Source organism: Colius striatus, chromosome 20 (genome assembly GCF_028858725.1).
Source record: "Colius striatus isolate bColStr4 chromosome 20, bColStr4.1.hap1, whole genome shotgun sequence".
NCBI lineage: Eukaryota > Metazoa > Chordata > Aves > Coliiformes > Coliidae > Colius > Colius striatus.
The window spans coordinates 1,696,490-1,720,097 of record NC_084778.1 but is presented as its reverse complement, the minus strand read 5'-3'; the positions used below and the strand labels follow the sequence as shown (position 1 = coordinate 1,720,097).

The 23,608-nt window shown below is 58.3% G+C and overlaps 2 protein-coding genes across 2 annotated transcripts; one reads left to right on the top strand and one right to left on the bottom strand.

Moving 5' to 3' along the window:
- Positions 1–8,379: 8,379 nt before the first annotated feature.
- On the top strand, positions 8,380–9,592 carry LOC104556710 (C-C motif chemokine 4 homolog). The gene is made up of 3 exons (XM_010200680.2): positions 8,380–8,502; positions 8,831–8,945; positions 9,248–9,592. The coding sequence occupies exons 1-3, from the start codon at positions 8,433–8,435 to the stop codon at positions 9,333–9,335; spliced, it is 273 nt and encodes a 90-aa protein (XP_010198982.1). The 5' UTR covers positions 8,380–8,432; the 3' UTR covers positions 9,336–9,592.
- Positions 9,593–11,978: 2,386 nt separating this feature from the next.
- Positions 11,979–16,775, bottom strand: LOC104556711 (E3 ubiquitin-protein ligase TRIM39). Its single transcript, XM_062012426.1, has 6 exons — positions 16,344–16,775; positions 15,644–15,739; positions 13,876–14,106; positions 13,717–13,739; positions 13,170–13,282; positions 11,979–12,790 (listed from the first exon to the last, which is right to left on the bottom strand). The coding sequence occupies exons 1-6, from the start codon at positions 16,773–16,775 to the stop codon at positions 12,219–12,221; spliced, it is 1,467 nt and encodes a 488-aa protein (XP_061868410.1). The 3' UTR covers positions 11,979–12,218.
- Between the last annotated feature and the right edge of the window lie 6,833 nt (positions 16,776–23,608).

The window sequence follows — 23,608 nt, the reverse complement described above, 5'->3', positions numbered from 1 at the left end:
CTTCCCAGTGTGTGGGGGCTGCAGGAGCTCTGGCAGGAGCAGCTGGGACTGGAGCAGCTGGATTCAGCTCCCTTTTAAACTGGGAATCCAGGAGGCAGCTGGGAGAAGCCTGGGTGGAAACTCCAGAATGATGACAGAGGATGTCCCAAAAGGGAATGAGAAAGAAGATAAAGCAGAGGGAATGGGAGCTGGAGCCCTCTGGAGCTGTGACTCATTTTCGGTTTCATCGAGTGAAAGGAAAACGAAATGTAGCAAGTGATACAGGGACAGAGAGAGAACTGATCATCTGAGCCAGGACAGGGATTTCCCCTCCTGCCTGTAAAGCAAAAAAGCCACAATGTCTGCCAAAGATTATGCAACTCTGGAAAAGAAAAACCCAGGCAGGTTCCAGCTCTGGCTCCTGCTGCTGTGTGAAAGGCTCCTGAGCTCAGCACGTGGCGCTGAGCTGCAGCCTCTGTGCTGCCCAGTCCCCACCAGTCCCACAGCGCTGGGACTGACCTGGGCCAGCGAGGAGCTGAGGCTGGAGGCAGCCCTGGAGATGGGGCAGTCCATCCCCTGCTCAAAGCAGGGTCAGCAGGGCAGGCTGCCCAGGACTCTGTCCAGGTGGGCTTTGAGTATGTCTAAGGATGGAGACTCCATCACCTCTCTTGTCAACTTGTTTGAGGGTTTAGTTTTATCTGCTGATTAAATGTAACTCCCCTTTGCTCTTGTCCTGTCACTGGCCACCACTGAGAAGAGCTGAGCTCTGCCTACATTGCCCTCCACACACTGGGACTTCCCAATGCCCTACCCCAGCCTGGGGCTGCAGCTGGAGGCAGACAAAGGATGCTCAGGTCTGGATTTTCACCCCTAGAGGTGTGATTCCTGTGCTTGGAGCCACAAATGTGAGCAGCAGAGACATCATCCTTCACAAACTGGCCTGTCTCTGACAGGACAGAAGGGCTCAGTGCCCCTGAGATGGGTGATGATCTGCTCCTCATCATATTTACCCCCCAGGGAGGATTTCTTTTGCACCCCTGCACGTCTCATCCTGCCTCACTGGCCACTGGTGCTGTCAGCTGTGACAGGCTGCAGGCTCCACTTGCAACAGGGCAGAGCCAGCACCAGGATGTGCTTTCATTGGGACCAAACACCCTGTAAGTCCTGACATGGGTACTGAGGCAGGTTCTGGATATTGCTGGCCCAACTCTGCTTTCCCTGGCTGAGTCCCTGAGGCTCTGGGCAAAGCTGCATGGGCAGAGCAAGAGTTGCCTCCAGCTTCCATCTGAATTGCTGCAGAGCAAAGCTAAGTGATGGCTTTGCAGCATGGAAATCGATGCAGAAAGCAGCAGCAGGGGCAGTTTTCTGTTCTCTGCTTGCAGCTCACGTGCTGGTGTGTGCAGGGGAAGTGGCAAACAGCAGCTGCCAGCATTGCATCCCCAGGTGAGAAGGGTCAGGGCTACACAAAGACACTTGTGGCTGACACCAGCCCAGGGCAGCTTTGCTCATGGGAACTTCACAGCTCTGCTCTCCAGCCTGACAGCCCTGAGGAGCCAGACACAGGGGCAGGGGGAAGGTGTGATGGGGGTGTGATGTGATCTACAGCAGGCAGCCACATCCCTCAGCCTTGGAAGCCCCAAGATGGTCAGTGGAAGGAAAAGAGCTGTCATTTACTGCTAATGAATTTGGCAGAGCTGGAGGAGGAGGAGGAGGATCTGCAAAGAGCTGCTGCAGCTGCATGGTTGTGTCATTGATGATACAAAGCTGCCCTTTGTCAGCTGTGATGTTGTTTCCCCCAGAGCTGACAGTTCTCCTGGTAGGGGAGGGCTCACCTCCCCCTCCTCAGCTTCTCCTCACGGTCACCCCCTGCCCCAGGGCTCTGGACCTGAGTCCCAGGCTGCTGCTGAGGTCCCAGGCTGCTGCCAGCCTGCTCCTGGGGCAGTTCACCCTCGCTGCCTCTCAGCACAGCTTCTGGTTTCTCTCTTCTGTTTCTGAACACTGCTTTTGGCATCTCTGTCCAAGCCCAGAGCCTTCTGTGATCACAGCTCCTGCAGTTTGTTTATAAGCTGAGCTCTCCCAGCTTCCTTTATGATTCTTGGAAATGAGCCTTTTTTAACCATTTGAGCCTCAGCCAGGCTGGGCCAGGAGGTTGGTTTGGGCTCAGACAGGGTAGGAAAAGACAGCTGAAGCTATTGAAAGAGGAAGAGTGTAGGGCAGGATCTTCCAGTGGGTGCTGAGTCTTCATTCCCTGGAACAGATGGTGACAAGGATTAGCTCAGAAGCTCTGGGACTCCTTCAAGCCCCCTGAAAATCCTGCCCTTACTCAGAGCCACAGGTCACAAAGGGCACCTGCCCAGGGCAGAGAGAGGCAGGGTGCTTTGCTCGTGGGTGATGGTGAGGGCTGTCTCTAGGACAGTGAGGAAGCTTTGTCTTCCAGCTCACCATCAGAAGGACCTTGGAGCACCTAAAGGGAGATTATCCCATGCCTGGCACTCCTGCTAAGCACTTCATCCTTCTCCATAAGCCCAGGAGCAGCTGTGAGCTCTGGGCTGTGGCTGCTCTGGGTGGGAGGTGCTGCTGGTTTTACTTGGGGCAGAGGTGCAGTGCCCTGGGAGCCACAGCCCTGCCCCTCTGCTCATAGCCTGGGCAAAGGCAAACCCTGATCATGTCCAGCTCCTCTCCACTCCCACTCTCAAACCATCCCCAGAAAGTCTCTCCTGCAGCTCTCTGCACGTCCCTGAGGGATGTAGGAGGCCAGGAGGGGAGGCTGCAGGACTGTGGTGCTCCAGCATCACTGTCAGAGCTCTCCAAGCCCTCCCCTCTTCCTCAGGGGATGTGGGTGCCAGGCAGAGCCCAGGGTGGCCAGACAATGCCTTTTTGAAGGGCACAAGCTCATCTGGGGTGGCCAAAGGCTAAGATTTGCACTTGAGAGAGGCTCTGCAGAGGGCCCTGACCTCCAAACAGCCCACACACGTGGGAAGTGGTTTGTAGCCTTGCAGTGACCCCAAAAGACATTGTGGGGTTAGTAAACAAACATCTGAGCTCTGCTGTCAGACTCCCTGCATGACCTGGAAAGCTCACATCCCACTGTGGGGAGCGGGGTCTCAGCTCCTGTGGGGGTCTCTCACCCTTCAGCAGTGCTGGGGGTGGCACTGACACCAGGCTGACTCTGCCAGCACAATGCAGCCAGGGACCAAGCAGGCTCTGGTGGACACAGAGCCTTCAGGAGGTCTGAGGGCCATACATGAGCCAGGGAAGGTCATGAAGCACCCCTGAGGTTCAGGCAGCCACTCTCCAGCCAGTCCCCACAAGCCTCCTGCAGAGCTGGGCTCCAGGGCCACTCATAAAACAAAGCCCCAGGCCATCTGTGGTTGGGTTGTTTTCCTTTTTGCTTGGCTATGATGAGCACACCAGACCCAGTGGGATCATCTGAAAACTGGTTTTGGGTTCCATCCCAGCAGAACTCTCAGTCTTCAGCCTCATTTTCCTTGCTCTGGCTGAAGAACTCCCCAAAGAGCTGAGTGAGGGTGGGCTGGAGGATGCAGCCCCAGCAGAGACAGTCTGTCTGGTCCTTACAGGCTCTGAGGGATGATGTGGGGGTGCAGGTCAGGCATGGCCCAGCTCCTGGAGCCAGCAGACATGGCAAGGCAGGAGCACAGCCTCACACCTTCCCTAAGGCTAAAGAACTGCTGCAACTCAAGTTCTCCCTGTTTCTTTCATGCCTGGGATGGAGGGCAGCGTGGGGCAGGGAGGGCAGTGTGGGGGATGGAGGGCAGTGTGGGGGATGGAGGGAGGGCAGTGTGGGGGATGGAGGGCAGTGTGGGGGATGGAGGGCAGTGTGGGGGATGGAGGGAGGGCAGCGTGGGGCAGGGAGGGCAGTGTGGGGGATGGAGGGAGGGCAGTGTGGGGGATGGAGGGAGGGCAGTGTGGGGATGGAGGGCAGTGTGGGGCAGGGAGGGCAGTGTGGGGGATGGAGGGAGGGCAGTGTGGGGCAGGGAGGGCAGCGTGGGGCAGGGAGGGCAGTGTGGGGATGGAGGGCAGTGTGGGGCAGGGAGGGCAGTGTGGGGGATGGAGGGCAGCGTGGGGGATGGAGGGAGGGCAGTGTGGGGGATGGAGGGAGGGCAGTGTGGGGATGGAGGGCAGTGTGGGGCAGGGAGGGCAGTGTGGGGGATGGAGGGAGGGCAGTGTGGGGCAGGGAGGGCAGTGTGGGGCAGGGAGGGCAGTGTGGGGCAGGGAGGGCAGTGTGGGGGATGGAGGGAGGGCAGTGTGGGTGTGGGAGGGCAGTGTGGGGCAGGGAGGGCAGCGTGGGGGATGGAGGGCAGTGTGGGGCAGGGAGGGCAGTGTGGGGGATGGAGGGAGGGCAGTGTGGGTGTTGGAGGGCAGTGTGGGGCAGGGAGGGCAGTGTGGGGCAGGGAGGGCAGTGTGGGGGATGGAGGGCAGTGTGGGGCAGGGAGGGCAGTGTGGGGGATGGAGGGAGGGCAGTGTGGGTGTGGGAGGGCAGTGTGGGGCAGGGAGGGCAGTGTGGGGCAGGGAGGGCAGTGTGGGGGATGGAGGGCAGTGTGGGGGATGGAGGGAGGGCAGTGTGGGGGATGGAGGGCAGTGTGGGGCAGGGAGGGCAGTGTGGGGGATGGAGGGCAGTGTGGGGCAGGGAGGGCAGTGTGGGGCAGGGAGGGCAGTGTGGGGGATGGAGGGCAGCGTGGGGGATGGAGGGCAGCGTGGGGGATGGAGGGAGGGCAGTGTGGGTGTTGGAGGGCAGTGTGGGGCAGGGAGGGCAGTGTGGGGGATGGAGGGAGGGCAGTGTGGGTGTTGGAGGGCAGTGTGGGGCAGGGAGGGCAGTGTGGGGCAGGGAGGGCAGTGTGGGGGATGGAGGGCAGCGTGGGGCAGGGAGGCATTGCTATTGCCCTTTAACTTACTTTGAGATACTGTACACAAAATCCTCTGTGATTTGTTTTGTTTCAGAGAAGGACCAGGGAAAAGGAGAGGCATCAGCCCTGAGAAGTGCTGGTAGCCCCCAGGTAAGGCTCTGCTCAGAAGCCCCTTGCTGGGGCAAGACTGAGCCTTTAATGAGACACAAGTGTTTCCTACCAGCTACTCAAATGATCTTCTCAGCCTAATCAGACACAATTTGGGGGCAAGGGGAGGGTCTGCTGTGAACTCCAGCAGTGGGGGCTGGTATTTGCCCCCACCTCAGGGAGGGCTGTGCTCTCCCATTGCCTCCCAGTCCCTCCCACAGGCATTCCAGGGGCTGCCACTGGAGCCAGTTCCAGGACACGATGTCATCTGCAAATCCCCCGTTCCTGCAGTGCTGGGGGTGGAAGCTCTGGGCTGGGAAGGTCTCTGGTGCCCAAGCTCTGAGTGGGGCAGGAGGGAGGCTGGGGCAGGTGGAAGCAGAACTTGCCCTGGGTGCAGTTTCTGAGCCCAGGACTGACGACTCAGCACCACAAGTGCTATAAATAGCAGCTTCCATCAGCCAGGCTCGCTGCTTTCCTTTGCTCAGGGTTTCCCATTTGCTCAAGATAGAACATTTCCCCTTTTCTGCTGTCACTGGATGTATTTTGGGCATTTGCTTCACTAAACACTTTCTCCTGGGAGTTTTTAGGGGCTTGCAGTGGAGCTCCATCATATCCCCCCATGTAAACTGGTGTAACACCAGCCAGGCTGCTTTGGACAGTGACTCCAAGCATTGCCTGCTGGCATTGAAGGCAGGAGTGGAGCACAGGCTGGGTTAGGAATCCCAAAACCACCTGGATCCATCCTACAACCTCATTTTGCTGTGTTATGAGCCTGAATCCCCCTGACACCCTTCAGCCCACTCTGGCCACTCTTCTGTGGCTGCCTCTGTCCCAGAGCACCTCCTGGGTCAGGAGATGCTGCATCTGAGACACTCAGCATCCTCTCCCTGAGACAGAGCTAGAAGAAATGACTTTCTTGTTTCACCATGACTGGAATGCAGGGGAGGGGGAAGGAAAGATCCTTTAGGAGCATGTTGTGACATCTCAGGACGTCACTGGTACAGCTACAACCTCCCACCTCCATCCAGCCTGCAGAGAGCAGGGTTGGAGAGGGGATTGTCAGACTTCTAAGGGAAAACCAGCCCCCCAGGAGACAAACACCCTCCTCTGGGCTTGGGTTTGGCTTTCAGCAGTAGGAAACTTCCAGCCCTTTACCTGCTCTCTGTAACACGTTATCTAGGCTGAGCTGATCCCAAAGTGACTCTGCTGAGCTGATCCTAAAGTGACTCTGCTGAGCTGATCCTAAAGTGACTCTGCTGAGCTGATCCCAAACTGACTCTGCTGAGCTGATCCTAAAGTGACTCTGCTGAGCTGATCCCAAACTGACTCTGCTGAGCTGATCCTAAAGTGACTCTGCTGAGCTGATCCCAAACTGACTCTGCTGAGCTGATCCCAAACTGACTTGGCTAAACTAAGGACATTTTAGCTAACTAAAGCCTGATCCAGGATAACCCCCCCCCAAAAAAAAAAGCCTGGCATCTGCTTGTTGCCAAACTTCAAAGCCAAGAGGGTTTTCAGCTGCCTGAAATGGGAAAACAGCTCCTTGGAATAAGCAGCTTCCCGGCTGAATCTTCCCGTGAGCTGGGATTTGGTGTTTTATCAGGTCTCTGCCTGCCCTGCCCATGTCCTGTGCACAGGGCCAGAGGGCTGGAGGTGGCAGATCTCCAGACATGACCCATGAATGTTTGAAGGTACAATCACAGGGAACAGCTCAGACACAAACCATGTTCTTACGCACATCCACGAGCTGCATTCCCAGAGCAACCCGGCACAGGAGCCAAGTGAGCTGCCTCCAGCCCAGAGCTGGCTGCTGCTCCAGCTGCTGTGCATCTGGACACTGGATATCCATCCTGATGGGCTCTGCAGGGCCCTGCCCACCCCCTCATTCCATCTTTGCAAGCACTCCATGGGGTAGCTCTGCCCTCCCCAGCCAGGGCAAGGGGCAGGCACAGCAGCACAGCTCCCAGCAGGAGCCTCTTTGGGGGTCCTCGTTGTCCTCCTGACCCCTCCCTGCCTACACAGAGCTAACCAGCCACAGTAGTGAGGGGCTGTGAACAGCCTTGGAGTGGTATATGGAAAACACCAGGTTATTTATAGAAGGCACCAGGTCCACAGGCAGGAGCCTTTAATAGAAACACATTGAGTCAGTGCCCAGTGCTGTGGTGAGGGTGCAGAAGTGCTGCTGCTGTGGTTGAGATGCTCCACTTTACGTCATCATCCTTCCACTGACAAGACATCAACCACTCAGTGATACCTTAGAAAACAACCAACCAGAGACATTTCCCACAGGTGTCCTTCTAGGGGCACTTTGTGCTCCCAGAGCATCCAGGGACACAGAGGAGTTTGGTTGGACCTCCATGGCAGTGCATGGAAGCTGGTGACTCCTCAGGGAGCCATCCCTGGCTACAACCCTTCCCAGCCCTCAGAGAGCTGGGAGCTTTTACTCTTTCCCAAACACACTGGGATTTTCTTGCCAGAAATCCCAGTTTGTGCCCATGTCCTCCAGTTAACCTGCTCCTGGTCTGCAGAATCAGTGGCTTCCTCCTCATCCTGCTCCTGGAGCCCTTCCTGCTTCATCTTCAAGGTCACAGTCCATGTCTCAATACTTCATTTGGTTCTCTGCATCTCCATGCCCAGCAATGACAGGCCTCACCCATCAGAAGCCACTGAAGTTTGTGTATCTAACCTAGATTGGTCATTTAGGGTCTTCTTATAGGGCCTAGAGTGCAGCAGGCATCTCCAGGGGATGACACCCCATCTCAGCTCTTCTTTCCCTTAAACTGAGGACAAACCTCAGGTGCTTCAGCTTCTGGGACTCTTATTTCATGCCCACCAAACCCTGTGCTGGTGCCTGAAGGAGATGCCCTGAGTCCCCTCAGACTCACTGAAGCATGTGCAGAACGTGGTGATGACTCCCATCTCCTGCTGCTGGGGCAGCACAGGCTGTGTAGATGTGGGAGGGAAACAGTCCAGGGTAGTGGGGACCTCAGCCCCTTTCTCCCTAACTGGCCTCATCCCATCTGTGCTCTCCATCCCATTTGCAGAGCCCCTGGAAGGATGCAGCCTCAGCCCCCAGCTGCTGGGACACGTTGGGTAACAAGGGGCTGTTGACAAATGCAGGAACCTCCACAGAGGAACTTCTTACTAAGGGGCATGCATGAAAGAAGTAGAAAGAGCAATGGTGATTGTTTCATATCCTGTGTCATTGGAGAGGATCTGAATCGAGGGGGGAGCTTCACCCTTCCGGGCTGGGGTTGCTGCTTGTTCCACCACGAGGCTGCACCACAGCAGCCTGGGCTGCGTGGAAATTCCACCATGCCTACGTAAGGAGCTCCTCACAGCATAAAATGGGGAGCTGCTGACTGCCTCAGCATCAGCCTGAAAAGAGCCTTCCAAGCTCCACTTGCCTGCTCCAGCTCCAGCCACCACCTCTCAGCTGCCATGAAGGTGTCCGTGGTTGCTCTCACCCTTCTCATCGCCGCCGTCTGCTCCCAGAGCTCTGCTGCACCACGTAAGTCCAGGCCCTCTCAATGGAGACAGGAGGGATGTTGCTGTTGGGGCAGGGTCCCTTCTGCCAGCCCGTGCACCCCTGGGTCCTTTCCTGTGTCAGATCACCCTCTGGCAGGTGCTCTCCTGGCATGGCAAAGGCTCAAAGCACGGCATGGGCTTTGGCAGTGCCAGCTCAGGAGAGCAACAACCCGAGAAGATAAAAGACCTCATCTTTTCTCTTCCATCCTCCGTGTCCTCTTGCTCTCCAGAGCTGGGGGTCTGCAGTCCCATCTCTGTGCCCCTGCTCCCCATCCTTTAGCACTGCTCACAACCCTCTTTGTCCTCCACAGTTGGCTCTGACCCGCCGACCTCCTGCTGCTTCACCTACACGTCCCGGCAGCTGCCCCGCAGCTTCGTGGTGGAGTACTATGAGACCAGCAGCCAGTGCTCCCAGCAGGCTGTCGTGTAAGTCCCCTCATCCAGGCTGCTGGTGGCCTGGGCAGCCAGACAGGGAAAGAGCCCTTCTCCAAAAGGCAGGGGATGGAGGCTGGCCCCAGGGGAACAGGAGGGATGGTGGGGCACAAAGTGCGAGGTGCTGGGCTCAGGGCACGGGGAGCTCATGCCGGGTCCTCTCTGCTGTTTTGTGGCTCCTGGATGTGCTGGGCACAGTGTGCTGCATGGCCAAGTTCTGCTGGCCCTCAGCAGAGGCTGGGTGTGAGCAAGGGCTCTCCACCCCAGCCAAAACCTCACCTCTCTGCACCCCACAGGTTTGTCACGAGGAGGGGCCGTGAAGTCTGTGCCAACCCCGAGCAGGATTGGGTCCAGAAGTACATGAGTGAGCTGGAGCTGAACTGAGGTGCCAGGACAGACCTCACCATCCCCCAGCTCCCCAGAGTGAGCCACCACCACCTGCAGGCACCAATGGCATGGAAAGCTGGCTGAGAAACCAAACCTGCTCCAGACCCTGACTTCAGGGTTTTGCTATGGGACTGTGCAATAACTCCACACCAAGGACAGTATTTATTAGATGTATTTTTGTAGATGAAGCCTCATGCTCAGGTCACATTTGCTCTATTTAATTCATTGTATTTTTGATGCCCTATTTAATTCAAATGCTAGGAAATAAATATTTTTGTAAGAGCTTTGTGTGTCTGTCACAACTCCCTGCAAAGGCAACAGCTGGAATTCATCCTTTACTCCCTTTTCTATGCTGTCAAAACCCCAGGATCCCAGAATCCCTGCCTGGAGGGGGTTGGAAGGGCCCTGCAGAGCTCATTATGGCTGATGGGGTGCAGGCTGCCCCGTGGGCTGAGGCTGCAGGTCTTGAAGCAACAAGGCTCCTGACATAACCACTCTGCTCCTTCCTCCCCCAAACACACCCACATCCCCAGGTTCCTTCCAGCTCCTCTCCCTGCACAACACCCACCCAGCCTCTGCCCTGTCTCTGCTCATCTTCACCCCTCCCCAGGACCTCTCTTCCTACCCTGGCAGGGTGATTGCAAGGGCACACTGTAGCTCTGGACAGGCATCTCCAGAGATGGGCAGGTTTTGGGGGGCACAAAGGAAAAAACACCTTTTGTTGTAAGAGGGACACACGTGCTGAGGCTTTTGTCCCAGCTCAGTGAGAGCTTCATGAAGGAGCGCTGGAAATCTTGCAGTGAGATGTGTTTTCCCCATCAGCAGCTCTGGGAACAGCTGATCCATTTTAGCTGCATCTCTTGGAAAAGGAAAACAAACCCCTGAATCAGCCAACACCCTAAATTCCAGCCCCTAAAGGTTATGTGTTAATTGGCTATAATGGGGCCAGAGCTGGAATGTAACCAGCTGCCAATAGTTACAATGAGCAGTGATTAAATACTTTCTAGAAAGAGGGAGCTGAGCTACCTGGATGTAACCTGTGCCCTTCCCACACCTCCTCCTTCATGTTTTGGGTGATGAGCACAGGCTGGAACACAAAATGTTCCACTTAAACACAGGAGAAACTCCTTTGGTGCCGGGGTGAGGGAGCCCAGGCTGCCCAGGGAGGGTGAGGAGGCTCCTTCTCAGGAGGTTTCCAACCCCCCTGGACATGTTCCTGTGCCCCCTGAGGGAGGGGAACCTGCTGTAGCAGGGGCTGGAGCAGCTCTGCAGGGCCCTTCCCATCCCCACCATGCTGGGATGCTGTGGCACACAGTGCAGGGTCACCCAGGGAAGCACCATCCAGCCCATGCACCGCCTGAGCCTGTTACAAACAGCTCCATGTGCCAATGTCCTTAACAACCAGGGTCATGTTCAAGCCACCCCCAGCAGACACCTACCCCTGGTACCTCAGTTAACTCCTCACCACTATTCTGGGAGCCTACAGGGAGTCCTGAACTGCTCCTGTCTCCATCTTACACCCACCTACGTGTGACAGCTCAGAGGAGCCCTCAAAGGACACGTGAGGGATAATCCACACCCCCGGGCTCAGAGGTGTGAGCAGCCTGCATGCTGAGGCAAAGGCAGGCAGGGAGCTGCAAGCAGCAGTGTGAGCAGGGGGAAGCATCCCTGGGGAGCCTCAGAGATGCCACAGTTTGCAAAAGGATGGGGAGGAGGAGAGCAGGAGGGTGACAAGAGGGGAACCTGCTTTAGCAGGGGGTTGGGCTGAGGCAGCTCTGCAGGGCCCTGCACACCCCACCATGCTGGATGCTGTGAAACCTGCTGCACATTCAGGAACAGCTTTAGGTCAGACAGAAGCTCTAAAAGCCAGGTCTCCTTGGCTCTCCTCTGGCTGCCCATTACCAGCCAGTCTGCTTGGTAGCTGCAGGCGATGTGGAGGGCACCAGAAGCAGAATCTGATCTATTCAGAGCTACCTCATGCCTTCAACCTTTCCTCTCCTTCCCAGGAGAGGCAGATTCATGACTTCTAGGAACTCTTTGGATGCCACATCAGGGTGAGTTCACATCCTTTCTGCTCATTCATTTCTTCCACCCCTTTGCAAGATCTCTGAACTGTTGCCCTTCCTCCTGCCTCTGCTGGAAACAGCCTTTTGTCACTTCAGCACTGCAGCAAGTGTCACTCATCTGTCACCTTGCCACGGTCAGGTTGCTCCTGCTTTCTGGACAGTTTCCATCCCACCACCTCCTGGGTCAGTGATATTTAGCTTTGCCCTTTCCCAAGTGTCACCCTGCAGAGGTTTCCCTGGCTGTCCCCACCACCTCCTCCATGGCACAGAGACAACCAGCACCCTTTGCCCTCTGAGATGTTGCAGATTGGCTGGAGCTAACAAGCAGGGATGGACACCCCCAAAACCACACAAGGCTCTCCAAACCAACCCTTTATTACCTTGTTCCAGTACAATTCACACCAAAATCAGCCCTGTGTGGCAGGCTGGGCACGTGCCCTTCTCCAGCAGCCTGAGATGAGCAGTGTGGGGGTGTCCCTGGGATCCCCTGCCCTTAGTGTCACAGAGGGTTATAGCACATCCCCACTGCACCATGCCCTTCCCAGCATGGGCACAGCACGTGGTGGGGGGCACACTCAGCACAGCACCCCCAGGAGCACCCAGGGACCCTGCCACGACGTCACACCGACCTGCTGCCACACCAACCCCCTCCTGCTCCCAGCAGGAGCCCGGCAGGCTCCCAGCTCCCTGCCTGCCCCCGGGAATCACACAATGGTGGGGTTGGAAGGGACCTTTAGAGACCATCCAGCCCAAGCCCTGCCCCCTGCAGAAGCAGGTTCACCTGGATGAGGCCGAGGAGGGCGAGCAGCCGCTGTCACAGGAACACGCAGCCGCTCTCCTCCGTGTCCCTGACCCAGGAGATCACCAAAGGCTCCGTGTTCCTGCCCCCCAGAGACCCCCCCAGGAAGAAGAGCGGCCGGAGCTGCCCCGAGAAGCCGTGGGTGAAGGTGTAGAGGTGCGAGCGGTCGCTCACGTTGTAGAAGGTGATTTCTCCCGCCTCGTAGTCCAGGAAGATGCCGACGCAGCGGGGCCTGACGCTCAGGCTCAGGGGGGAGCTGGGGCACGTCAGGGCCTCGTAGCTGCCCTCGCTCTGCAGCCTCAGCACCCAGTAGCCGTTACTCGGGGAGAAGACGACGTTGCCCTTGCGGCTGGCGGACTCCTGGCACAGCCCCAAGCCCCACTCGGGTTTGTCTCCCACCTGCACCTCCCAGTAAGAGCGGCCTGAGGAGAAGGCCTGGCTGCCCAGCACCACTGGGGACGTGAGGAACCTCTTGGGGTTCTCAAAGAGGCACAGAAACAGCTTCTTGCCGCCACGCCGCACGCTCTTGCGGTCCTCGGACACCGAGAGCTCGGGGTGGGCCGTCTCGGGGTCCAGGGTCACATCCACTGCAGGGAGAGGAGGGTGGGAGCTCAGGGGAGGCTTCAGGGCTCTGCAGGAGCAGAGGTGAGCAGAGGTCTGTAACCCAGGTGCTGGGCTCCTCCAGCTCTTCCTACAGCCGACATTTAGCGGCTCGTGCCCGTGGTTTTGCGTCATCCCCACGGACTCACATCAGCTCACACTGGCTGTGAACCACACCACAGTGACTGGCATCTGGCTGCAGAGCAGCAAGAGAGGGAGGGGAAACAACACAAAGTCTGAAGCTCCTGAGCAACCTCCTACGCTTTGGGGTCAGCTCACAACCCAGCCAAGACCAGAACGAGAAAGGAAACCGGCCTGAAAAGCATCAGTACACAAACTGGGCTGGCACAAAAGCGGCCCCCTTACCTTTGAACTGCTTCAGCATCTCTCTCATGCCCAGGCAGCGCTCAGGGATGCTGTAGTTTTCTTCCAGAGCCACAGACACATCCTTGAGGGACGGGAAATTCACCCCATCACACCTGAAAGGAGAGCAATGCCCATGGGCTGGACCCAGAGCCCACAGCTCTGCAGGTCAGCAGCTGCAGGGGGGCTGAGTGCCTTTCAATTGGCAGCACAGGTACATCTCGTTCCTTCAGCTCTTTGGCAGTGAAGAGCACGAGGCATAATTGGGCAAGGTTGATGGGGCCAGAGCTAAAGGCTGTGGGGAAGGGCAGAGCCAGCCCTTAGGGAGGAAGCAGCAAGGCCAGACAGGCAGCATGTCCCTTAGGAGGGGGACACACCATAAGGCTAGATGAGACCTTGGCTCTGGAAGAAGAAGATGGAGTCTCTTGCAGACCTCCCTGGTCTCAGTCCCTCCTTTGTTAACCCCAGGGAGGACAGGGTGGCTTGGCATGGAGCATCTCAGAGCCTGCAGACAGCCTGGATGGTCAGAGGAACGAGCACAGGTACCCACCTGCTCAGGAAGCTTTTCATGTTCTAGAAGGGGAAGAGAAAAAACACTGTGGGTGTGAGGCTTCAGAGCCTTGTAGCCACCAGCCAGCCTGGCCCTGGCCACACGTCAGACAGCACAGACATCGGGGCTGACTTAGAGAGGCTGGTGGCATAGCCTGACCTTGAGCAGCCCATCAGCCGGCTGCTGGGCCTTCTCCTTCATCTCCAGGATCAGCTGCTCCAGCAAGGACTTCTGCTCTGCCAGCTTCCCCAGGTTTTCATTGATCAGCAGCAGAAGCCACTTCTCCTCCTCCTCCAGCTTATGCAGCAGCAGCTTCTCCTCATCAGCCAGCAGCCGATGCAGCTTCCCAAACTCGCTCACGATCCTCTCCCGCTGCTTCTTCACCATCTCCTTGTGACAAGAAGATTCACAGGGTGGGGAAACGAGGCCACATTAGCTGAGGCAGGGCCAGCTTCTCCAGCTCAGGCCCTGGGAAACCACCACAGTGCTTTCATAAGCACCTTTATTAACTAAGCCCAGCCAGAGGCTATCTGCTCTGCTTCCACCTCGCCTGAGTTCCCACTCCAGCTGTTTACCAGCAGCAGGACTTTGCCCAGGGTGTTTCTGCTCAGCTGGACCTCACATGTCTAATGATTTCTCAGGGTGGGCTGCAAGGAGATGCCAGCAGCTGTCAGGGTAGGTTTCTGTTAGATGTGGCCTCCAGCTAGGCTCAGGCTAACTCACTGCTCAGGCAGCCCAGAGGAAATGCTCTGTGTCTGGAAAACCCACAGCAAGGGGAAAGAGGTGGAAGAAGCCTTTGGGGCTGGGCAGGGGTGGAAAGGGGGAGCCAGGGAGGACTCCATGGGTATCTGCAAGCTCAGCAACAGGCTCTGCCAGTGTGTTAGTGCCTTTCACCTGAGCCCTAAAAACTGGCACTTTGGCTGAAAGCTGCAGCACCAGAACAGGCTGAGGCTCACAAGGACCAGGAGACCTCAATGTGCAGGAAAGAACCAAACAGGAGACCGAAGTGCATTTATTCTTCTGTCCAAGCATGTGATTTCTTGGAGCTGAGTAGCGAAGGCTTGAGCAGCCAGGGAGGTCACAGCCACTTCCCCACAGCTGCTCACAAGGGAGATTGATTTCCCTTTTACTGAAAAAGCACAAGGAGGCTGCGAGGAAGCTGGAGGCAGCTGAGCTGGAGCCTCAGAGCCCCGACTCAGGCAGGCAGGGAGGAGAGTGACACAGCTCTTTTCCACCCTCCATCCTTGGGCTCATTGCAGCCCTGAGGGGGACAGTGAGCACACAGGGACACCCCAAAACCCCACACTGCCCTGGCCAGGCTGGCAGGAGCAAATCACCAGGGGAGTGTGCAGGAACCTGTTTTCCCCGTCAAAGCTGATGAATCAGTCACCAGCTCCAGTTCCAGGCTGGATAACTCAGTCCAGCAGTTTCGTTTTCTTTTCTACAGTTACTTTTACTTTCCAGTTTCCACCCCAGGGAGGGATGGGAACTGCAGCTGGATTGTTGGGGTCTTATCTTCCTGCACTGTCTGGCCAGGGCAGAGGTGCAGAGGCTCAGCTTTGCTTTCCCTGAAGGAGAACACCTCTGGTTTCTGTTCCTGTGAAGCAGAGCTCCCTGCATGGCTTGCAACTCAAGCCTGTGTCATAAGACAAAGGGCAAATAACCCTCCAGCCTCTGTTTAACTGGCCCCCGTGGGTTTCAGTGCAGTCAGAGCTGCTCTTGGCAAAGCACTTCACAAACCTTCTAAAATGCCTTTTCTAGAGCTGCCCACAGCCCCTGAGCCTGGCTTCCAGCAGCACTCCTCTGTACACCAGCAGGACGTGGGGACGTGTCCCAGCCTGAGCACTGTGTCAGACCCACAGCCCCAGCCAAGACCCCAGTTGCTGACACCTCTGCAGCTCCTGTGAGAGCTAAGCCAGGCACCTGCCTTGCACTCCTGGCTTTTCATCCTTTCTGCTGACTCACGCTTCTTCACCTCCTCCACCTCCTTCAAAAGGTGCTCCAGGGACTTCTGGAGTTTGGCCTGAAAAGAGAAGAAAACGGGCTGAGCTGCAGCCAGCAGCCCCTGGCCTCCCCTTGCCCTGGGATGGCTGGAGACAGTGACCCGTGCCAGGCAGTGCCAGCCCTGGCACCCAGCCCAGCAGCTGTGCTCTTCGCTCCCAGCATTAACCCTCTCTCTGCCCTCGGGTTTTCCTCTTCCCTCTCTCACTGTTAAGGTTTTGGGGAGCGCAGCAGCTGCTCCCCTCAGTGCCAGGCTGTGGGGCACTGCTGGCACAGGGACGTTGACGATAAATGTCCCCAAGGGCTGAGGCCACCCCTGTGCCCCTTCTTGGGGTGTCACAGGACGGTGGGGAGCCAGGCTGCACCCGGACAGACAGGGCAGTGAGAGCTGACGGGGCAGTGAGAGCTGGCTGGGCAGTGAGAGCTGGCTGGGCAGTGAGAGCTGGCAGGGCGGTGAGAGCTGGCTGGGTGCTGCCATCTCTGCCACCCCCTCCTCTGCTTTCCCAGCGGTGCCACTGAGGCTGTGGGCTGACGGGGTCCCTGTGTCTGCTCCCCTCCCCGTGCCAGCGTGCCCAGGGGGCAGCAGTGCAGGGCAGGGACCCCCCGGCACCCCAAGCCCCCCGTACCTTGTACGTCTGCGCCGCCTCCTCGATGGGGCAGACGGCGTGGGAGCGGTGCTGCAGGGACTCGCGGCACACCACGCACACGGCCTCCTCGTCCTCCTCACAGAACAGCTTGAGGCGCTCCTCGTGCCGGGAGCAGCGCGGGGCCCCGGCCTCGGCCCCCGCGTCCCCCCTCGGCCCCAGCCGCCGGATGCTCTCCACCATGTTGGCCAGTTGCCTGTTGGGCCGGAGGCCGCCGCGCTGGCAGGAGGCTCGGCACTGCGGGCAGGGGAAGGGCCCCTCGGCCCACACCCCCTTCTCCTGGCAGTGCTGGGCGATGCAGCCCCGGCAGAAGTTGTGGCCGCAGTCCACGCTGACCGGCTCGCTCATGTACTCCAGGCAGATGGGGCACACGGCCTCCTCCTGCAGCCTCTCCAGGGCATCCGCCAACGCCATGGCGGCCTCTCGCCGGGACCTGCCTTCCCCAACGACCCCCGGGGGCAGCGGGCACAGGGAGCTGATGGAAGGCACAGGGAGCTGATGGAAGGCACAGGGAGCTGGCAGCAGGCACAGGGAGCTGATGGAAGGCACAGGGAGCTGGCAGCAGGCACAGGGAGCTGACGGAAGGCACAGGGAGCTGGCAGCAGGCACAGGGAGCTGGCAGCAGGCACAGGGAGCTGATGGAAGGCACAGGGAGCTGGCAGCAGGCACAGGGAGATGAGGGCAGGCACAGGGAGCTTGCAGCAGGCACAGGGAGCTTGCAGCAGGCACAGGGAGCTGATGGAAGGCACAGGGAGCTGGCAGCAGGCACAGGGAGCTGATGGAAGGCACAGGGAGCTGGCAGCAGGCACAGGGAGCTGATGGAAGGCACAGGGAGATGAGGGCAGGCACAGGGAGCTGGCAGCAGGCACAGGGAGTTTGCAGCAGGCACAGGGAGCTTGCAGCAGGCACAGGGAGTTTGCAGCAGGCACAGGGAGCTGGCAGCAGGCACAGGGAGCTGGCAGCAGGCACGGCCAGGCTGGCCCCACGGCTGGGCAGTGCCACGGGAGCCCGGAGCACAAGCACAGGGAGCCTGGGGGAGGAGCGTGGCAGCAGCCCCAAAGGCTGAGGCTTCCTCCTGTCCCAGCAACTCAAAGTGAAAGAGAAACCCTGCCAGGAGAGCAGGACAGATTAGGAAGTGGCTGTAGGTAACCCTGGGCACTGGGGTGGCAGAGGGGGTGTCTCTGGGGGCTGCAGCAGGAGCCATGGCCATTGCCCACTGTCTGCTCACAAGCTGCCCGAAGGCACTGGCTGAGCTCAGCGACCCCCAGCTCACTGCAGCCTCCTGCCAGGGAGTTGTAGAGAGTGCTCCTGTCTCCCATCAGCCTCCTCTTCTCCAGGCTAAATAACCCTGCAGCAGGTGCTTGGAAGAGAAAGCTGCCAAGAATTAGAGAACCTTATACAGCAGGAGGAAGGAGAAGAGGAGAGCTGGGACCCATCTGGAGAAGAGGAGGTCTGGTAGCAGAGCACAGCTATGAAAAGCACCGTGAGGGCAGCTGGGGAGGTTTTCATGCTCCTGGAGACAACTGGCAGGAGTCAGGCTGGGCTCTGCAGGGTGCCCACTGCCATGCCCCATGTGGACAAGGACAGAGAGGGTGGAAACATGGCTGGAGAACATGACACATGGAAGAAGTGCTGTGTCAGAGCAGGCAGGCAGTGCCTCAGAGGGAACTGCCTGAGGCCCTGAGGTCAGCAGTGCCCTGACGTGGCACGTTATATAACGGTCTGACAGCAGGATGTGACCTCTCTTCTCCTTTCCCCTGACCAAAGGACTCTGTAGAGAACCCAGAAGTAACGCTTCAGAAGATGAGCAGATGCATCTCTTGCCTAGAAGTCACATGAAGGCAATGGATGGAGAATGACCTTGGCTGCTGACTGTGTTTCCCTAGAAGAGTTTGTCACAGACAAGCTGGGGTCAGCTCACATCTCCCACAGCCACTGGAGTGGGGAGAGCCCGTGAGTCAGGCTTCTCTGCATCTCTCTTTCCCTACTGATGGGATTTCTGCCATCCCAAATCACCCTGAGGGGTTAAACTCACAGAGCAAGGGTGAATCAGCACAGCCCTAACGAAGGCTGAGGGTTTACTCTCCCGTGGAAGAGAAGGACTCATGGGGAACCCCACTCTCAACAGCTGAGGACCTCAGGATTCCCCTGCTCTATAGTCTCCCTTGTCCTGTGCCCCAGAGCTCATTCAGATGCTTGGATCATAGAATGGTTTTGGCTGGAAAAGCCCTTTAAGATGATGGAGTCAGCAGCTGCCTGCACCATGCAGGTCCCCTGGGGGCTGGCCAGGCGTGGGCGAGGGACACGCTGCTTGAGATGGAACAGCTTGATGTGCCCAAGGTAACAGACCAGGACTGACACCCCTGCCTGAGGCAACAGACAGCAGATTGAGGCTGGGGGCGCTGGAAACAGGCTTGGAGACAGATCTGACCGAGTGGCAGACTGGGAGACCAGATGGAGAGATGAGCTGGAGCTCAGCTTAGGGGAGAGCTGCTCACGACACACTGCTGACCTGCTGGCCCAGCTGCCAGCAGCACCTACCACTCTCCTCTCCCTGCTCCTGCCATTCCTACCAGTGCAGAGCCACGTTCCCTGTTCAGACCCATCTGAATGCTCCTGTTACACATCTCCACACTGGGACTAGAATAAAAGTGAGAGGAGGGGAACAGGCTGGGGAGTGAGCTGGAGACTCCTGGCTGAGGCAGCTCACACCAACACAGCCCAGCTCAGAGCTGCTTTTAGCTGAATGTTCTGGATGTTCTCACAATATCCAAATCTGCCTTTGATGGAAATGTCAAGATTCATTCTGAAAAATCAGCGTTCTCTCTCGGGGAGATAAATGTGCCCAGACATTGTCAATGGCTTCTGTCTCCTTCCAGACACACCAGGCTGTTTCCTGCTCCCATTCATTGCAAAAGGGTTTGACACCTCTGTTATTCCCCCTGTTCACTGTTTTCCTCAACTTTGCTCCTTCCTTGAGGGAAGATTTTGTGTTTCAGTCTTGGCTGCTCCTCCCTGCCAAGGCAAATAATGCAAATCTCTAAATATTTTGATTTCTAAAACCTCCTCCATATCATACACCCGAAACAGCAGCTATTTCTGGGGCTGTGAAACCTCTGCCTTATGGTGTGTTTCAGCTTGAGACAGAAACCACACACAGTATCTTTGGATCCATCAGCAGAACAGATTTGGAATGCAGGGGGAAGTCTTTTCTTAGCCCTGAAAGCAGCCTGCTCCACCCCATCGAGGTTGGAGTCATGTCTGGACAATCACCTTGTCACAGTTCCCCTGGGAGCTGCCAGATCACTGAGGTGGGAAGCTCTGGTTTTGACTGGGAGAGAATCAGCTGGAAACAGAAAGAGAATGGCTGGGGGATGTCAGCAATCACAGGGCAGGCTCCAAGACAGACAAGCAAGAACCCAGATGAGAAGAGGTATCCTGGGATTCAAGCTTACAGAATGAGGAGTGGCCTGGAAAGAAGGACAAGCAGGGATTGTTCTCTGTCATTCCCAGAGCTAGAACCCTGCCCCATCGAAGGAAGCTGCCAAGAGTCAGGTTCCAAATGAACAGAAGGCAGCAGCTCTTCACACAGGGAGCTCCTTGCCCAGGGACACAGTGATCCCAGGGAAATGTCCATGTGCCTGAGTCAGGGATTTCAAAGAGAAAAGCTCAGGAAGGGTTGTAGATGAGGATGGTTGGAGGCTGGGAGTACACTCCAGGGACACAGCACAGCTCTTTGGATTTCTCTTCAAGGGGCCTGCTGTGGCCACATCTGGGATATTAAGGCTGGACTAGATGGACCCTTAGTGTACATCCTCCAGGACTGTTCCTGTTTGATCCCTGAGGGTGGTTGTTCCCCCAGGGACTGACAAGTCTACAGCACAGCTTGTAAACCTGCAGTGAAATCCCTCAGCTGAAACGTGTCTCAGGATGTGCCTCCAGATGAATGTACTTGGTAAATGTCAGCAGAAAGACACCACCAGCTTCTCAGCACCCAGCCAGGCACAAGTGCAGCTGCCCAGGGCAAATGTGGGGCACTTAGAAGAGCCTCGTTTTTGGACCAAGTGCCTGGAGAGCAGGAGGTGAGGCTGCTGTGGTAGCATGAGGTCCTCACAGGAGTGGGGCAGTGCTTCCAAGGACAGATGCAGGCTGCCTTGGCCAGATCACAGCCACACATCTCTGCCTGTATTTCCCTGAAGATGCCCTCAGCACTGAGCACCGACCTGCAGGGTTTGCAGCAGCCACAGCACTGTGTGATAGCTTTGAGTCACCCAGGACCTGACAGCCCAGAGCACTGAGATGCAGAAAAACCTTTCCTCAGTGCTCAGGTTCTGGCAATGAAACACAGAAGCAAAACAAGTTTGTCACGTCCTGCCTTTGCCAGCCCCTGCTGCTGGCACAAGGAGGCTGCCACCCCCTGGGCAGTGTGTTGGGCTCGGAGCAATGCTCCATCCAGACCTGCTGCCCATGTGATGAGGAAGATGCAATGGGGAACCTCTCCAGCAGATGGCAAACACTTCCCACCTTCAGGTCCTGCTCCCAAGCAAGCTTCTCCTCTTGGCAGCCACCTCTGCAGCACAGCACCCAAGGCTGGGTGGTTGTAGATCCAGCTGGGAACTATGTTCAGCTTTGCTTTTGCATTCTTAGGATCACAGAATCCCAGATGATGGGGGCTGGAAGGGCCCTGCAGAGCTGCTCCAGCCCCTGCTCAAGCAGGTTCCCCTGGCTCAGGGGGCACAGGAACATGTCCAGGTGGGGTTGGAAACCTCCTGAGGAGCCTCCACACCCTCCCTGGGCAGCCTGGGCCAGGGCTCCCTCACCTCAGCACCAAAGGAGCTTCTTCTCCTGTACCAGGGGAACTTTTTGTGTTCCAGCTTATGTCCATCACCCCTTGTCCTGGCACTGGGCACTGCAGAACACAGCCTGGCCCCATCCTCCTGACACCCACCCTTTAGGTGCTTCAGTTAGTGTTGCTGAGGCCCCCCTGAGCTCAGGCTTCTCTTCCCCAGGCTGAGCAGCCCCAGGGCTGCAGCCTTTCCTCCTCACACACATGTTCCATCCCCTCAGCACCTTGGCAGCCCTGCACTGGCCTCTCTGCAGCAGTTCCCTGTCTGTCTTGAGTTGGGAAGCCCAGAAGTGGGCACAGGACTCCAGATGAGGCCTCAGCAGGGCAGAGCAGAGGGGGAGTTCCCAGTGCCTCCCCCTGCATTGCTTTCCAGAAGCTGTGTCCTCCAGGGTCGGCTCCTGTGCTCAGATTGTGCCTTGGGGGTGTAACTGGGTGACTGGGGGGCTGCATTTGCAGCTCACCTCAGCAGGGAATGAGAGCAGGATCCCTGCTCAGAGCCCTGTGCCCGCCCTGGCACAGCCAGCTGGGTAACAGAGGAAGGACTGTGGCACTCTCTGTGCCTCTATTTTCTTGCTGAAACAAGGAGGATCTGTGCTCTGCCTGAGCCTGGGCCAGGCCATGGGAGGGTGAGGAGTGTTTGCAGCAGCATCCTGGGACTCTCCCAGCTCTGGCTGGGGAGGGAGTTGGAAAAGGAGCCTCTAGCTCTCAGCCTTTATAAACAGATCCCTCAGGCCCCTCTCCTACACTCATCCCCTTTGCTTGCAGGTGCTTTGGATTGAGACCGAGCTGAGAAGCAATGTCCTGGGTAGAGTGAGCAGCCTCACTTTAGGGCTGCTGTGGACAGGCAGAGGTGCAGGAGAGGTGGACAGACCACAAGGACCTTGCTGTCCTTTGTCAAATGCCCTCCTCTGTTCTTCTCTTCTTCCATCTCCATTCAGCAATGACTTCATTTCTTTCAATTATTCATCACCTTGCTGCAACAGTGGCTGAATTAAACCCATTAAACCTCTTCTGGGACCAGCCCCAAGGAAGGAGGCAGGTTTCCAGAAAGTGCATTAGAGGAGGCAGACAGGGAGTCCAGACAAGCTGGGGTGGGAGGAGGTGGCCTTGCTGCACAGCCTGGGCCATTTCCCATCAGCTGGGAACCTGATCCCCGAGGCAGGGAGCCGGTAACACGGAGGTCTGTCACGCAAACAGCCCGCTCACACATCCCACCGGGCGGCTCCAAGGGCTGGCTGGTGTGGCAACGGGTTCAGCTGAAAAAGAAGCCACAAAGAGCTGAGTTATGCAGGGAGCATTGCTTGCACAAGAGCTCCTGAGAACCCACGTCCCCAACAGTTGTTCCCAGATTGCCCCATCGCCCCAGGCTGGGGTCAGACGGGATGGTTCTGCTCAGCTACTCCCCACCTGAAGCCAAGACACTGGTTTTGGGTGCTGCAGGGGCCCTGTTGGCACGAGCCCAGCACAGCTCCCTTTGCCATCCCCGGGCATCAGCCAGAGCCAGCCCGTACAGAGCTTTCAGCCTCTGCAGAAACTGATTCGTCCAAATCGTGCCGGAATGTTGACGCTCTGGCAAAGGTCCCAGCGGGACATCGAGCCCCGGAGCGGGACGGGGCTCCCGGTTAAAGCCCCCGGAGCTGGCCACAGCCCAGCGCCTCGCAGGGCCGGCGGCGGGCACAGCACCGTGCTGCGGGGGGCGACGGGCCCGGTGCCCCGAGCCCGGCTCGGGCGCTGCAAATGGCACCTGGGCCGTGCCCGGCCGGGGCTCCCCGGCACCGCGCGGGGCCGCACAGCCCGTCCGTACCGCGGCCCGGCGCATCCCGCGGCGGGACCGGCCCGGCCGGCGCTCGGGGACCAGCCTCGGCGCAGCGGGAGCCGCACAGGCCGCACGCCCGGGGCTGCGGGTGCCCGGCCCCAGCCGCCCCCGCAGCCCTGAGGCCTGAGCCCCGCTCCGGCCCCGCTCCGGCCCCGCTCCGGCCCCGCGGGTCCCCGCGCGCCGCTCCGGGCCGAGCCGCCAGGGGGCGCCGTGGGACGCGCGGGCCAGGCGCGTGAGCCAAGCGCGGGTGAAGGGGCGGAACCAAGGGGCGGGGCACGGAGGCGGGGCGGGGAGCGCGATTGGCCGGGAAGGGAGGAGATTGGCGTCCCGCCCGACCTGTGAGCTTCGGCGGCCGTCACGTGAGCGGACGGCCCTCCCGCGGGCTGTTCCCGAGTGGCCAATGAGAGCGAAGGGGCGGGGAGGGAAGGCGGAGCCTCAGGAGGAGGCGGGGCCAATGAGGCGTGCTCCCGCGTGAGTGGCGTGTGCGCGGACCAATGGCGCGGCGCCCGGGCGGCGGCGGCGCCGGAGCGGAGCGGTGGCTGCGGCGAGGGCTCGGCGCGGCTCGGCGCGGCGGGGCCGGGGCGG